The sequence below is a fragment of the Typha latifolia genome, chromosome 5 (assembly GCF_019914945.1).
Source record: "Typha latifolia isolate L0001 chromosome 5, TyphaL0001v2, whole genome shotgun sequence".
In the NCBI taxonomy this organism is placed as follows: Eukaryota; Viridiplantae; Streptophyta; class Magnoliopsida; order Poales; family Typhaceae; genus Typha; species Typha latifolia.
In genome coordinates this window covers 10451659-10468019 of record NC_133090.1, presented here as the reverse complement: position 1 = coordinate 10468019, position 16361 = coordinate 10451659, and the positions used below count along the sequence as shown (strand labels likewise).

Genomic DNA, 16361 nt, shown 5'->3' with positions numbered 1-16361 from the left:
TAACTTTACTTAGTTACTTAGTTACTTTTGTGTGTGTGTGTTTTTACGATTCATTGAATTGAGTTTTTTGATCGTTCATGAAAGGCTAGATATGAGCTAGACAAAGGGCCAAACCTCCCTAAATACAAAGACACTTTAGGTCTCATCGAGCTTTTAGCCGTCTCTAGTCTAGGTTTCAAGCCATATGTGTCGCCGAACAATTGCTTCGAATCAAAACGCCGCTAAAATATGTTTCAAGCCGTTGCATTGCCAAACTGTTAACTCATGACCTCATTGGTCATAAGCAAAGTACGTACCAACTCTACTAGAGTTAGGTTGGTAAATAGGGTTAAAGTTATAAAATATTTTAGGTTTGATGTTTTTTGAAAAAAAAAGATTAGAAAAAAAAGTTTAGGGATGTAATTAGAAATTGTCCATAGTTTAGGGTGTAGACGTAAATGTAATCAACCATGGGTCTTATTTGAGTTCCGGAGTCGCCGCCCAGTTCTTTCCGTCTCTCCTGACGTATAACCCTAATCCTACCTGTCTTCTCTCGATGTCTTCTGGTCTTCTGGCGACATAAAACCCCGGCTAAATCCTAACCCTGACGCTGTTGTAATTGAAGTCCTCGTTCCCTCTCGCTAGAGTTATATGCTTTAATTGCTTCCTCCATTTCAATTCTCCCTTGTCCTCCTCAATCTGCGCTCGTCGGTCTTCATGGACACCGAAGGCAGCAGTGGAAGCCCCGAGGAACCAAAGAAGGCGAAGCGAGGAAGATCCAAGACGCCTCAGAAGTCTAACGAGAGCCTCCTCAAACAAAGTGATCTTTCTCCCCCAGTCCTTCAGTGTGCTCCCTTTTCTCGTTTCAATTTGCGTTTTTGATGCGTTTTCTTGCAGAATCCCCTGCGGAATTCTTCGCCGAGAACAAGAACATTGCCGGTTTTGACAATGTGAGACCTTTTAGCTTGATTTGTGTAGATTATTTTTTTTTCACATTTTTTTTTGTGTGGTGATTACGTGATAAAGTTGGTTTTTTCCCCCGATGATGGACAGCCTGGGAAATCCCTGTACACTACTGTTAGAGAGCTAGTTGAAAACTCTCTTGACTCAGCTGAGTCGATCTCTGAGCTCCCTGTCATTGAAATTGCAATGTAAGTGATTCATGATATTACTCCTATTATGGCTTTCTTCTATGTGGCTAAGATAGCTTGTGTTCTCAATGGCTAGAGAAGAGATTAGTAAGAGCAAGTTCAATACAATGATCGGCCTTGTTGATCGTGAGCGTGTTGACAAAGAGTTGTACGATGATTTTGAGTCCACTAAAGCTCGTGAGGTGTGCTTCTTTCTGGCCACAATATTGTTTACCAGGTTGATGGTTATTGTGTAACTGCATGAGAATTTGTGATTGAGATGATTGTTTGGTTGTGTTGCCTTCTTTTGCATAATCTGTTTGTAAGTTGTGTATTCTATTGTTCTCTACTGACAACTGAGTTAATTGAAGAACCCACTGTGCTCATTTCTGCCCTTTTGCATTTGATGTTCTTTTAGAAACGCCTTGCCAAAGAAGCACGCATTCAAGAAATTCAAGCTAAGAATGTTGCCCTAGGGAAGAAATTGAAGGAGGCAGCAACTGTGAAAGGAGTAAAAGGTCGAGGTGAAGCAGCATTCTTCAGAGTGACCTGTAAGGTGCTATTTACCACTCTGCTTGACTCTGTTGTAAGTGATATCATCTTCTGCAGTTAGTAATATCCATTTTTTCTGATGAATGTATGATTTTAGGATAATGGAAGAGGAATGCCACATGATGACATCCCAAATATGTTTGGACGAGGTATGTATCATTCTGCTGTTAATGATTCCAAAACAGATTATTTGGTCAAGAAAGATTAGGGATGAAATATGGATTTGTATTAAATATTGCTTTTTTAATCTCTTGCAGTTTTGTCCGGAACAAAATATGGACTAAAACAAACTCGTGGAAAGTTTGGACTTGGTGCTAAAATGGTAAGGTTTTATCTTTGGCAACGTAGTCTTTTGACATTTTTTGGTTGTGGAAATATCAATTATATATACTAAGAGCTAATGAAATAAAATTGTGCTTTGTCAATGTTATCTTAAGATTTAAGACTGACCCCAGATATTATCTTTTGGGTGCTTGGGTGTTTTATTAGTACATTGAGATATTGAGGATTGCCATGCTACCTTGTGTCAGCCGACACAAATTAGAATTGCACCACGCTAACCTTGTAATAGAACCTATATAGGGTATGTGTAGGGGTGAAAATGGGTCGGATTAACTCCGACTTGACCCGCTATCCAGTCCAATACGAATTCGGATATGGGTAAGATTTAAAAAAAAAAATTCAGATACAGAATAAGATACAAATAGATTTTTTAGAAAACTTGGATATGGGATGGATACGAGTCAGGTATAATCTTTTGGATATGGATATGGATATCTGATATTCATTTACCTATATATTTTTTGAATAATTTGTAGTTTTTAGTTTGCTTATTTAAATTGTGAATACTAATTTTGTTACTAATAATATGTTAATATATTGTTTATAGAGATTGATTGTTAATTTTATATGTATTTGACATATAAGCTTTTTTTTAGTATTTTGTGTTAATTGTGTAAAAAAAACGTCATAATTTATTTAAAATTCGATGCGTATTTTAAGATCTTATCGTCTATCCGAAAATTATCCGTATCCGTTTAGCTAAGATATAATTTTAAAATTTGTTATCCTTCTAATATCTATATTTGAATTCGTATCTGGATAAAAAAATATAGATCTTGATATGGGTTGAGTAATATCCAATTCGTTTTCACCCTTAGGTATATGGAATACCTTGGAACCATGCAGGGAAGATTAATGTTTTAGCTGTGTATGTCCTTGAGAGGTAGTTCCTAAGTTATCAAGCCATCAAATTGAGTCGAGAAAAGAGTAGATGAATCAATGATCATCCATTTTTACTCTAAGACTAAGTTTGGTATTTCCAAATTATTGAAATTTTTTTAAGGAACTCATTTTCTTCATTATTGTATGATTAAATTTGAAGAAAATGACTTCCTTAATTATTTTACCAAATATCAATCTTATTCTTTGAGTAAAAATAAAAAAAATTGATGATCACTGATTTCTAGATCTACTTCTAATTGTCTTGCACAAATTTGCTAAGATTTAGGATGAAATTTGAGTCAAATTGGGGAAACATGATTTTCTCTTATTTGTTTACATGTAGTTAGAAAAATTCATGATTTGTTCATTATGCAATTTAAGTTACTAGGATTATGTTTGGAGAATACAAGCACAAAAGAAATAGTCAAGCAATTTATTGTGCATGAGACAGAGATATTTGAAGAGTAGTAAGCAATAGAATAAGAGTTTAAGAGAAGAAACCATAAAAAGAGATCGTTTCATATTAAACACAAATAGTCTCAAATCTAAAATTTTAAGAAAATTAACCTAATAAACAAATAAGGAAATTGTGGCTACAGCAGCAAGGAAATGATGGCTGCAGAACCAATTTCCAGTAGCACAACGATAATAAAATCGGATATATTTTCTGCAGTGGTGGCATGGAAGATCTGGGAGTATGGAAAGATAGAGCAATAAAAGAAGAATGAGAGAAAGGAGCAGCGATATGGAGAAGAGACAAAAGAAAGAGGTTCAGAGGAGAAAAGAAGATGGGATAGGGTTTGGTAGGCCAAACGAAAGGGAAAAGGGTAGTGTCATATAACAGAAAAGGGGAGAAAATTAAGGGGACAAATGGTACTCCGCACCAAAATATTGAGTGGTTTAAGGCTGCCATGTATATGTCAGATAACATAGTTATTCCTTAAGAGTCCTGATAAAGATAGATTGGTGCTTACTTCAGTAGTAAATTAGGGTTTACCAAGGAAATCTGTGATTTTCCATTGGAAATTGGAGAACACCCTCACTTAGCTAGTAATAAGGATCCAGTAATGGTGACCAGATTCCCAATTAGCTTAGGGAGAAATATGGTCATTAATCATGAGGCTTTCCAAATTTATATTTTCTTCTAATTTCCCTGGAAATTTCTTCCCTAACCTAAGTCTAACCAAAATTTCATAAGCTATGGCTAATCAAAAGATTATATCTAGTTATGTGGGAAATCCCTATATACAGAGTAGCCCAAATGGAGAGCTATCTGGTCAGTTAACTAAATCAAAGCAAAACTTGAAACAAATCAAATTAACAAAATGACAATTAGTCCAATTGAGCAAAAGAACTTCATATGGATGCAATTGAGCATTTAAATCAGTTTGTTCTATGCAAATTTGGATTGATGGTGCATTAGATAAGTAAAAAGAGAACTGTTGAAGGGTACATCTTGTAGATCTATCCTTCAATAGCTATATATCATAATTTTTTGTTAAATTTGACACAAAAATTTCAAAGGAACTTGGTTTTCCATCGGTAGTTTAGTACCATGTAGCCTAAGACAAGTCTTGTGCCCGTGCCATGGCAGTATAACCTATGTGACGTACAATACCTTATCTAGTCTCTGAACTATTCAGTTCATCTCAGGATTTGCCATTTTAATTTTAGGCAAAGAGTTGGACTGCAAAATTTACGTAAAAACTTGTCGATCGTGGAACACCTCTTGTAAGGTGCATAGAGTTCTTGTACTTTTTGTCACCTTGGGATGAACTATTTCAAATCCTGGGGCACATACAAAAAGGACAGCAAAAGTATCAATCTTTTTTCAAGATTTAACATGAAGTTTGTAGCCTAGCACTATAGACAAATAATAAGAATTAACTCTTGCAGATCTGAATTACTGGTCATCGTGTGCCTCTATCTTCTTTATTTTGTTATGACTTATTTCCTTTCATACTGTGTTTCTAATCTAATTACTACCCTTTCTGTTTCTCATGATATGCTTGGCGATCCATCCGCTGAATAAAACAGGCACTAATTTGGTCAAAGATGAGCACTGGGCTTCCAATTGATATTGTTTCATCAATGAGGGGGCAAAATTATGTTTCCTTTTGTCGACTAGATATTGATATTCATCGGTATGTAGCAAGAACTGGGAACTATATGGAATGACTTTTTTGCTTATCAAAATTGTTGACCTTCTGCACTTCTCATTGACTGATGTTGTTGTGTTTCCTCTTGCTCAGAAATATTCCTCATGTTCATTTACATGAGAAGAGGGAAAATAAGGATCACTGGCATGGAGCAGAAATTCAAGTTATTATTGAGGGCAACTGGACAACTTACCGTGTGAGTGGTGATTTTATATAGGATATTTCTGTCTCCTCATAGATAGTATAGTTGATAAATGCAAACTTTTACTTATGGAGAATGGAGAACGGATTTATGCTTTCAAAAGGAATTGATAATGGTGATTGATTGTCTTAAATCTGCAGTCAAAGATTCTTCATTATATGCGTCAGATGGCTGTCATTACTCCATATGCTCAGTTTCTCTTTAAGTTCATCTCAGACACAGCAGAGTAAGTTTCCTTTTGAGCATGTGGATGCTGCAAACTTCAGGCCTCATCGCATTAATTATCATCTCTAATTTTCTTTAGCTCTTTTGGTTACTCAGCAAGAATGTGACAATAAGATTTGCACGACGAACAGATGTAATGCCACCAGTTCCTCCTGAAACGAAGCACCATCCATCTGCTGTTGATTTACTACTCATCAAACGGCTGATCACAGAGACTTCAAAGAAAAACCTTCTGCAATTCCTGCAACATGAATTTGTGAATATAAGAAAATCATATGCTGAACGTTTAATTGGTAAGCACTAAGTTTCAATGTCATATATCATTCTGAATTTCTGATTGATGTTTCCCACACCATATGAGAGTTCCCATTTTCATCAGACAAGCAGCTTGCTCCTGGAAGAATTTGTTGCCCCTATAACAGTTCCTGTTTCTATGATGGCTACATGCAAATCCATACATTAGAAAATTTTGGAAAATGTTATATCTTACCTATCCAACTTATTTTGCATTTGGGAGAAAGTAGTGGTAAACCTGGTAGAGTTTGTCCTATTCTTCTCCTTATCACCATGTGCTGCAACATACCCAATGTCATCCAAGTAGGCAGCGAGGCAACTGCAATCCAGTTAAGTTTTTCATGTATACATTATGGGATCTGTATTGACAAGTTTTATTTTATAGGGGAGATGGGACCTGATTTCAGTCCCAAAATGTCAGTGAAAAGTCTCACGTCACAGCAAATAGTTCGAATACATCAGTTGTTCCGCCAGGCTAAATTTGATGATCCAAGTGGGGATGTACGTTTGCCCGTTAGCATTAGTTATATTTCTATCAATTCGACAGTGCACTAGATTTTCATTATTTGATCATTATAGTTCATTCATTTGCTACATAAACTATTATGAATATTATTCTATCTCTAGTGTCTTAGTCCGGCAGGGGAATATAATCTACGTCTGGGAATTATAAAGGAACTGCAGCCCGACTTGGTTGCCACTTATGCAGGCAGGTTGGACTTTTCTTTAATCAACTGAACCCCTGCTTTGCATTCCATGTCTATTTTTTTTTTTTTGGCTCTATATCCAACCTCTACATGTCTGTATGAAATCTTGAAAGCATTACTGACATTGCAAGACGTGTCATTTCTCATTTAATTGACTACTTCAAAGGCATGTTGAATTTATTAGTCTATAGCATAACTTTGGGACTTTTATGTATCTGGATATTCTTTCTTTCTGTTTAATATAATTTTGTACAACTAGCCCTCAGGTTTTTGAAGGCCATCCGTTTATCGTTGAAGCTGGCATAAGCCTGGGAGGGAAAGATGTCAAACAAGTAAGAGATCCTTCATATTTGATGTTTAAGCTGGAAAATACCTTGTATTTAATAGTTAATTGTTAATGACATTGTCAAGAATGGAATCTTTTTATCCACCAAGCTAGGTTTTTCAGGAAAATCGCTAGCTACCTTTCTAAGTTATGAAGTATCACTAACACTTATCAATATTCTTTGCTATATCCTTTTGATGCTTTAGCATATCTGAATCTTGTCAATAGGAATGTGTTTAGAATGGCTCTCTAGCTGTTTGTCTTCTTCATCCCTGTTGTTTGGTTATAAAAACAGAACTAATGACTAGTAGTACTTTGATTATCATTCTTAGCCGGCCCTCTGATTTAAGCAGCTTATTTTCCTGATGATGTTCAGAAATAGTTAACTCTCTACAATCACCTTGGCTGATGTAGCTTCTAATTTTCAAGAAGAAGAAGCCTACAATAATTGACATGCTTACCCACCCAATTTTGCTCAGCAGTTCATTAGTGTGAGATGCATAGTTACTTCTGCACTTCGAATGCATGAAATGTGCACTTATCATATTTTTGTACTTTTTTATCACTTTTGGTGGATATTTAGTTTATTTATAGAATTTTGTCATTCTGCTTGACAATCTTTACCACGATAAAGATGCAATCTTTGATATTCATCATGTATAATTAAGGTTCTGAAACTCAATATTAGGATTGGGATCAATTGTTAGAAAAAAACAATACGTATTGGTTGTATTTGTCGTATCGACCGCCTGTATCGAATCATACTATTTTTAATTACGTAAAATTCTAAATATTATTTAATACAGAAAAAAATTCTAAAGATTTAAAAAAATAACAAAAAAATAAGACAAAAGGATTAGTCATATATGAAGCCTAAAAGCCTTTTTTGGAAAAAAAATTTACTCAAAAACTTTGATGAATTCCAATTTGAATTTGACAAATTTTTATAATTGTATATTACTACTATAGAACAATAGTAAAGAAGGAGATCTCTTTCTTCACCGTTGTTTTGTAGTAATAAGAAAAAAGAAGTTAAAGAGTGGGTAAGAAAAAGAGGAGAAATAAGAAACTAAAACACTCACCTGGGGTTTAAATTTCTAGCAATCTTCACTTACACATCATTATACTTATGACTCTTAGTCCATCCTATCTGTGAACCCTTTTTCTTTAATTGATCTTTTATCCATTTAACATGTTATTTTGTGGAAATGGCAACACGGTTCACAAAGTTGCAATAATCTTATGCATAACAGAGTCCTCAAACTCTATGTGGTGCCTTGCTTACATCACTGTATCTTTTTGCCCTGAAAAGCTGACAGGGTTACTATTTGTATTTTCATATAGTTATTTCCATGCTGTTTGAAGCAAATGGTTACTCAATTATTTGTAGGGTCTGAATATTTTCCGTTTTGCAAACCGCATACCACTTCTTTTTGAACAAGGTGCTGACGTCATTACAAGAACTGCTTTGAAAAGGATCAAGTAAGTTCAAATTTATCAAACTAATATTTAATTATTAATATTTAGGATTATTCTTTTTTCCTTGACATTGTTAGCCTTTAATAGTTTCTTATTTTTTATTTCAGTTGGAATAGCTACAAAATAAACCAGATGCAAGATAAGATTGGTGTTTTTGTAAGCATTGTAAGCACAAAAATACCCTTCAAAGGAACCGGAAAGGAATATATTGGAGATGATATAACTGAGATCTCTTCTGCTGTCAAGGTAGCTTGTGCACTATGTCTTGATACTCAAGTAGTGTTAAGTGTACTAACAGGTAGTGGAATATATACAGTCTGCCATTCAGCAATGTTGCCTTCAACTGAAATCAAAGATAGTGAAAAGACTTCAGGCCCGTGAACGGCAGGAAAGAAAACGGAATTTAAACAGGTAATTCTTCTTGTAGAAGTATAGGTGAGTTTGCTACATCACCAAGATCAGTAGAAACTAGCAAGTTATTGTTGTCATGTTATGTTCCCTGAAGACCTTTTTATGGTAACATCTGGATTAAGTTTTGCTGACAAGGCATGAAGTATGGGGCCGATTAGATAGCTCGGTTGAAGCATAATTTCTCTTGCCAGCTTTATCAGTAGTTGTTCACTTGGTTTAATTTGAAGCCTTATTGACTTTGTTTTAGAAAAATGACCAACAGTATTTGCATTGCAGTCCTTTTCAGTTCCTTTTGCAGTAATGTATCTGAGATTACTTACGGTATGTATTACAATTAATTGTACATTTCTCGACAACACTAAAGCCTTGTTTACTTCAGGAATAAGGCCAATTCTAAAATAAGTATTTTTTAATTCAAAAATAAAGTTTTTATTTCATAAATAGTCATTCTTATGTTCATTTTGTATTATGAAATTATGATGTAATGATTAATTTTGATGTAATATAAAGTGAATGAAAAGATAAAAAAAATATTTTATTTTTTTATGAAATTACCATGAATGTCCTTTTATTTGATATAAAGTAGATTGATGAAATAAATGTTAAGGGTAAATTAGTAATTAGGTTGGTGTGTGATATAAAATATAATTTTGATGAATAGTATTTGTATTCTAGATTATTACTATGTTTAGCTGTTATTATGAAATAAAGAGTTGTATTATGGAATAAAAAGTTATTCTTAAAGTAAACGGGTAAATGAGATAGCATTATGCATATGCTATTCTATTTCTGACTTCTCTGCAGTTCTTTCGACACGAGTTCAGGAGGTTGATGATTTACTCTTGAAAGTTGTAGGCATGTTTTTATAGATATAGCAGTGTCTTGCTCCTCAACTCTCTGCAGATTCCGTCCTGTTAAGCTAGTTTCGAGGTCATTAATCACTATGACAACTAACAGTGTTCACTCGTCCTTGCTGTAACATGATATACTTTTCCCAATAACATCAATTATAGGTATATCCCTGATGCCTCAAGGGCTGTCATGGAGGTCCTGCAACAAATGGCACATGATCCTGAAGCGAAGCAGCTCCATTCTGACAAGGAAGATGATGAAATACTCAAGAAAGTCGCATCTCAGGAAATATCTGAGATGACTCTCAGAGAGTGTCTTACACAACATGTCGAACAGGTAAGGAAACAGATAAACTCCGTTTAGTGAATTTAAAAGATGTTAATTGGATCGTGTACATGAATGAGAATACTTATCATATACCTTGTTTCCATCCTAAACAATCAGGTCGATTATGAGATGGCATTAGAGTATGCTACACAAAGTGGAGTGAATGAGGAACCTCGAGAAGCTATTTATTTGAACTCACTCGAAGGTTCACATAATTTCTTCAATTTCCATAGCCCTGTCTTTGTTTTTAGACTCATTCCTTAGGCAATTGTTGTCTCCGTGTAAATTTCTGAGCATAAAGTAATGTAATCTTGCCTTCATATTTGATCTTTGTAAATGAAATTCTAGCTGATTATTGGAAGTGAAGTTATTAGCAGAAGCTGTGATGCAAAACCTTTTTCTCTGCATATCCCTCAAAAAAGTTGATCAGGGCGGCTTGCATTATAGGTATAAAGGTTGGTTGATGGTTTGCCACCAATTACGTGGACAAATGCTTCTGATCTCATTCTATAAACAGAGGAACGTCTCATATGCATGAAGGTACTTTATACTGAATGACAATAATATGCTAATAAAGAGTTGGTCGTGGATGATAGAACACTGACCATGATTAGGGGTGTAGTTGAGCTGAGCTCTGATCGCTCTTGAATTCAAAATAATTTTGAGCCAAGCTTGGATTGAAATTATCGAGCTCGTGCCCAAACGAGCCAATTAATAAATAATTTTAAGTTTTAATTAATTTAAGCTAAATTTTGAGTCTGATCAAGCTTAAATTAAATTAAGCTTGTTTAGGTTTTGAATTAAGGTTAAAATAAGGCCTAATTCAAAGATAAAAACTAATCAAAATATTTATATATTTAGAAAAGACATGATAAGATTAAAATTTATAACTAAACTTTATAAAAGCAGGGTACATAACAATCTACTTAAGTAAAATTTAAAATATAATAGAATTATAGTATAATAGTATAAAAAGTATTACTCGTATATATATATAATTTTGAGTCTTATCAAGTCTAATTAATCAAGCAGACTCATGATCAAGCTTAGCTTAAAATTATTTTCAAGCCTATTTTAAAAATCTCAGCTAGATTCAACTTATTTTTCGAGCCGAGCTTGATGGAGCCACTCGGGCTCGAGCTGGCTTGATTATTTTGACAGCCCTAACCATGATCACTTGCTACAGGCATTTTGGGTAGACAAACTATCCTTGAGATGAGAACTTCTCGTTACATAAAGTGAAAAATAGCAGCTAAATAATAAGGTGTTAGATTCAAGGTAGCTAAATATCATTCATATTATATCGCTCCGTAAAAGGGTAGTAGAAAGATTACATCAACAAAGTAACTACGATATGAAACTCTCTAAATATTCCTTCATCAAATACTAGTAATTCAGTAGACACATTGCAGATTTGCTGCTTCTCCAGCCCTTTATTGCCACAGGAGTACAGAACTAAAACCACAAGACACCTTAATTTGCTTAGCTCCCAGAATTACCTGCACCAATATCAAAAGCTAAATCACATATATGCAACTGTCAACAGCAAAGCCATATGCAACTTAGAAACATTTTCAATGGTGAATGTTCATAGGAGTTAGAGGGATAAGAAGAGGGACTACATGGCTGGAAATTCACGGTGCACTTTCCGGGCAGCTGCATGGCCATGACACGGTCGATGCCGGTGATCGGCGGCCCATTTACGAGCACGCAGAGGCAGGGCTGCCCTAATGTTTTTATGGCATTGCAGCAAGCCTCGCTTGGCGATGCCGGGCTGAACGGCGCGACGGCCGGCCTGCACGGCAGCAGCTGCACCAGCGTCGCAAAGAAGGTGCTCGTACAACCTTGGCCCATTGCATGGCCTGCTGAGCCCAGTAAGAGGACCAATATTACTAGCCAAGAACTACAAGCAATGGAAGTATGAATCTTGATAAGCTTCATGGTCATGAGAACTAATTGGCAAACCTATATGTGCTGCCGGAGTTTGGCCGTGTGGTGAAGATGGTTATATAGGTGAGGTTTTGGGGGGATCATGCATGGGGTTGTCATGGTAGAGTTGGGTTGGTGATGGGGTTGATATGTGTGTACTCCTAGGGTTGGCGTTGGTTGCATGAGGTTGGAGAGAGAGAGAGAGAGAGATCCATGAATTTGACACTGCCAAAATTATCTTCTAATTTTAGGCCAAAATGGTTACCAAGATGTGTCAAAAGATTTATTGGTGAAGTTCTTACCTGACATTTTTACCTTATAGATGAACTGCAAGAAGAATAAAAGAGAATGTACTCACAGAACTCTTAAAAAAAGAAACGAGAAAATATTTGGATAGAGTTTGCTGATTTATTGCTCTTTGAGATGCTCACACGAGGTCTAAGCTAAACAGAAGAAAATAAAACGCAGCCCGCGACTGGTGAATAAATGTTTGAATCCATGTATATTTTCAAAAACGTAAGCTAAATAAACTATAACATCTACGAGGAAGTACAACACATGGATCTAATTCCAACTGCTTGCTCCTGACCAGGGACTATTAATTTAGTTCCTTTGAGCAGGTTTGAATTCCCTCTTGACTCTGGTTCATCGATGGCAATAAGGGTTTTCTTGCTGGTAATCCGGTAGATCTCATTGAGGATAGTTAGAAATGCAGTCTCGACATTAGTGGCCTCAAGAGCAGATGTCTCCATGAAGAACAGGCTCTCGCGTTGCGCAAACTCCTTCGCATCCTCGGTTGGGACTGCTCGTAGTGTCCCAAGATCCGACTTGTTACCGATGAGCATGATAATGAGGTTCTTGTCTGCATGGCCACGCAGTTCCTCGAGCCACCTTCCGACATGGTCGAAAGTCTTGCGCTTCGTCATATCGTAGACCAACATTGCTCCCACAGCTCCTCTGTAGTATGCACTCGTCACTGCTCGGTACCTATCACCATTGAAACAACCAGAAAAATAAGAAGGCTGAGGTGTTTTAGAGAACATGGGAGGTAAGACACAGAAAATGGATCCTCAAGGATCGAATGTTCTACTTTAACAATTTAATCCATCTGTTTTCCTTTAGCTACTTAACTACTTCAGAAAACTAAGGCAAAACTGATGAAGTTTCAGTTCTTTAAAGCTGAAGGTTCATTTGCTTCATTAATCATCTCTTGTATGATTCCAGAGAATTAAGTCAAATATGATAGGAGTAATAAAACTGGACAAAAATGGTAGAGTAGCATTTCATCATGCATGCATAATTTTCACTTAATATTCTTGAACTCCAATCTGGCATTTACGACGAGTAGACAACAACTACAATCAAGCAAGTCTTCAATAGCAAATATTGCAGTCAGCTCGGCGTAGTTTCTGCGTGGTATAAAATGAAATTCGGCATCATTTACGCAGAGAGGTTATAACATAGAAACAGATCTGACAATGGAAACTTGAACCGGCCGCCATGAACAAGAGCATGCAAGGTGATAATTCAGACAGAAAATTAATAGTGAAGCTCCTTTTGTTCTCTATTTCCACAACCCCAACCAAAGTACAAAAGAAGAGCTTTTCATCTATAATGGTTTCAATCTTAAGCGGCTAATTTGTAAATCAAGCTAGAATGAGGGGGAAAAAACTCTTTAAAAGAATTTGAGCACAGCAGTAGCACTTCACTTATAAAATGCCAATTATTGAGGATATACCAGACAGACCCCTCTTTGTAGAAAGATAAACCTAAATTGGAGATGATTACCTGAAAAAAAATACAAACTGATAAACATTATAAAGAATTTAAATCTAACTGTGGAGGTGATCTTGTAAAAATCTAGGCTCAGCATGCACTAACTCCACAAATAATCAATCAGTTCAAGTCACCATAAAACCCCAGAGTGGTTGAATGAGATATTTTAGGACCATTAGTTGACATGAGTACCTTGGTCTAGAGGTTAATAGAGGAAGATGGACAGTGCTGTCTACCCTGAATTTTCGTGACAGATAGAACTGCAAGAATGAGAGAATGAAGGGAACATTTTGTATTAGATTATGGGACTGTTTCCAATATTGGTTTTATGTTAGACATCATGAACTCTATTAGTGGCAGTGCCGCAGTGATGATGTTGAATGGGTAGCTGCATCTAGACTCTAGAGAACTTGCTCCTGAGAGACGATCTCCACAGCTGCTATAAGACTATAACAGGAGATTTTGAGGGGAAAAAAGAAAATCAACAAGTCAACTACTTTTTCTCTATACTAAAAGCGAAACAGATCCCAAATCTCGTCGATTTACTGAGTATAGAACTGAAAAAGGTTGCCTCCATTAATGACATTTGTATGTTATGTCAGACTGAAGATATATGAAAGAGATTCTGCTAAAATGAATATCGTGGTCTTAGTCTTTTAGATGTTCATTGTGCTATCACCTCCATCGATTATTTCTATGGACCTAGAGAAGAAATCAAACAAGCAGGCTAAGACCAAAATGCTGGTTGTTGTCATGAAAGGAACAAAAGGACTAATCAAAGAAGAGAGGAGGGATGAGGATGTCTATTCCAAAAGCTGAAGGAAAGTATGCGTTCATGTCCTGAATCATCAAAATGAATTATTTCACTCAGATATGAATTCAAAGAGGAAACCAACAAAAGCAATAACTACACAGAATCGGATTCTGGTAGCCATGAAAATCTCTGGTTTCAAATACATTCCCTCAATAACCATAATAGAATATATTCAGACGTCCCCAATCAAAGCCATGATGTTGAAACTAGATGACGTAAAGCATATTAAAGAGAGAATCAGATTTAGCAAAACAGAGGATTTCACTATTGACAAAGCAATCCAAGAGAGAAATTACTAAATTTCGGCGCATCTGTTGAACAGTATACCACACAAGAATCAGAGATCCAACAGAGATTCCTATCATTTCGTCACAAGAACAGAGATCAACATATGGCATGTAAAGAGCATCAAATTAAGACAGTTAAACCCACACGACCGACGAGGAAAGAAGACCCACATGCCAAACCGTTGATTCCTCAGTTGCCCAACAAAGAATTCATTAAAAAAAAGCAATAAGGGAAGCCCAAATCAAGCAAAAGAGAAGGGAAAAGTTGCCACCTTTCCTGGCCAGCAGTGTCCCAAATCTGGGCCTTGATGGTCTTGTGATCGATGGTGACCGTCTTGGTATTGAACTCAACCCCAATAGTGGCCTTGGAATCGAGGCTAAACTCATTCCTCGAGAACCGCGCAAGCAACTGCGACTTCCCCACCGCCGAGTCCCCGATGAGCACCACCTTGTACACGAAGTCGATCTTTTGGTTGAACTCGCCGTGGAGATTCGACATCCCAGCGGAGGACCGCCAAAGATCGCAGCTTTAGGACGGAGGAGAGGATTTGGAGGAGACCCAAATCGAATTAGAAAAGATTGGAGAAGTGTTCATGAGATCTCCCCCGTCTCACCTCTCCTTTTTATACTCTTCTTCTTGTATGCGCTTAAATTTTAAAAGAGTTGAAGGGATCATCAAGAGACCACGAGAGAGAGAGAGAGAGAGAGAGAGAGATGAACGTGAGAAGAAAGATTAAGCCATTGACATGGCAACTGGTTCAACGCCTCGTGCGGTCCTCAGTACTTTCTCTATTCCTCCATGCATTATTAATTTTAGGAATAAATTACACCAACTCCCCCGAACTTTGAATATCTATACGTTGATCTCCTTATTTATTTTACATATTGACCCCTTAAGTATGAACAACCTATAAAATCTCCCGCTATTAAATATTGTAGATTATTATTTTAAAAAAAAAAAAATAGCATGTGAGTATCGTGTGGTCAATTTTAAGTAGATTATTTTACCTATATTATATTAGAAGACGAAGAAAAATTGAAGGTCAACGCTCTTTGTTAAGACCATCACAACATGATAAAAGATTTTCTATAATTTAAAAATTAATATGCACCAAAACAAAATAAGAGGATGTATGGGGAAATAAGCAGTAGTTTAAGAGTCCAGTATAATTATTCCTTAATTTTATTATTAATTAATTATTATAAATTAAATTTCATTCAATTTTAGATTATTTTCTCCAAAAAAAAAAATAGTAGTTTCTATTTTGTAGGGTCACCTAGTTTTTCTTTTGTTTTAGTTTGCAAAACTAATTACATCTAATTATATTTCATCAGATCATTTTAGTTTTGAGATAATTAAATTATTACACTTTTTTTTAACATATAATCTCTCATTTATTTTTTGGCACATTAACTCCCTGAATTATTTTAACCCTCCTAAACATTCCTTCCATTAATTATTCATTTAAACTTTTTTAATTAGAAAATACTATGTGACCAATTTTAAGTACTTCGAATACTCTTTTACATAAGAATGTCTTTGTGAGAATAAAAAAAGAGTTCATAATTAACCTTTTACTTTTGAATGCATGACACTTGTTCTTCTTGATATTTACTAATTACAAATAGAACTCTGTAATTTTTGTCTATAACCTTCTATGTTAGATCCAACAAAAAGTCAAAAGGATC

At 35.7% G+C, this 16361-nt stretch overlaps 3 protein-coding genes across 3 annotated transcripts; 1 reads left to right on the top strand and 2 right to left on the bottom strand.

Annotated features, from left to right (window-relative positions):
• Positions 1–490: 490 nt before the first annotated feature.
• Positions 491–10245, top strand: LOC140789678 (DNA topoisomerase 6 subunit B). Its single transcript, XM_073139466.1, has 19 exons — positions 491–799; positions 877–929; positions 1033–1130; positions 1207–1312; positions 1528–1665; positions 1759–1810; positions 1919–1983; positions 4923–5029; positions 5138–5240; positions 5387–5472; positions 5568–5764; positions 6151–6266; positions 6393–6478; positions 6732–6804; positions 8188–8279; positions 8384–8522; positions 8593–8687; positions 9701–9875; positions 9984–10245. The coding sequence occupies exons 1-19, from the start codon at positions 697–699 to the stop codon at positions 10128–10130; spliced, it is 2031 nt and encodes a 676-aa protein (XP_072995567.1). The 5' UTR covers positions 491–696; the 3' UTR covers positions 10131–10245.
• A 1160-nt stretch (positions 10246–11405) lies between these two features.
• Positions 11406–11807, bottom strand: LOC140789134 (uncharacterized). Its single transcript, XM_073138742.1, has one exon. It carries the CDS (start codon positions 11805–11807, stop codon positions 11406–11408), a length of 402 nt encoding a protein of 133 aa, XP_072994843.1.
• A 376-nt stretch (positions 11808–12183) lies between these two features.
• LOC140788510 (ras-related protein RABA4d-like) lies at positions 12184–15420 on the bottom strand. Its single transcript, XM_073137774.1, has 2 exons — positions 14945–15420; positions 12184–12782 (listed from the first exon to the last, which is right to left on the bottom strand). The coding sequence occupies exons 1-2, from the start codon at positions 15169–15171 to the stop codon at positions 12335–12337; spliced, it is 675 nt and encodes a 224-aa protein (XP_072993875.1). The 5' UTR covers positions 15172–15420; the 3' UTR covers positions 12184–12334.
• Positions 15421–16361: the final 941 nt, after the last annotated feature.

What these genes read in the sequence shown, in the direction of transcription:
- LOC140789678 (XM_073139466.1), top strand. Translation starts at nt 697, where the DNA reads ATGGACACCGAAGGCAGCAGTGGAAGCCCCGAGGAACCAAAGAAGGCG. An exon ending in TTGGACTTGGTGCTAAAATG is followed by an intron (nt 1,984 to 4,922) that starts GTAAGGTTTTAT and finishes TGAATAAAACAG; the next exon opens with GCACTAATTTGGTCAAAGAT. An exon ending in ACTGCTTTGAAAAGGATCAA is followed by an intron (nt 8,280 to 8,383) that starts GTAAGTTCAAAT and finishes TTTTTATTTCAG; the next exon opens with TTGGAATAGCTACAAAATAA.
- LOC140789134 (XM_073138742.1), bottom strand. Translation starts at nt 11,807, where the DNA reads ATGAAGCTTATCAAGATTCATACTTCCATTGCTTGTAGTTCTTGGCTA.
- LOC140788510 (XM_073137774.1), bottom strand. Translation starts at nt 15,171, where the DNA reads ATGTCGAATCTCCACGGCGAGTTCAACCAAAAGATCGACTTCGTGTAC. An exon ending in GACACTGCTGGCCAGGAAAG is followed by an intron (nt 12,783 to 14,944) that starts GTGGCAACTTTT and finishes CAATGGTGATAG; the next exon opens with GTACCGAGCAGTGACGAGTG.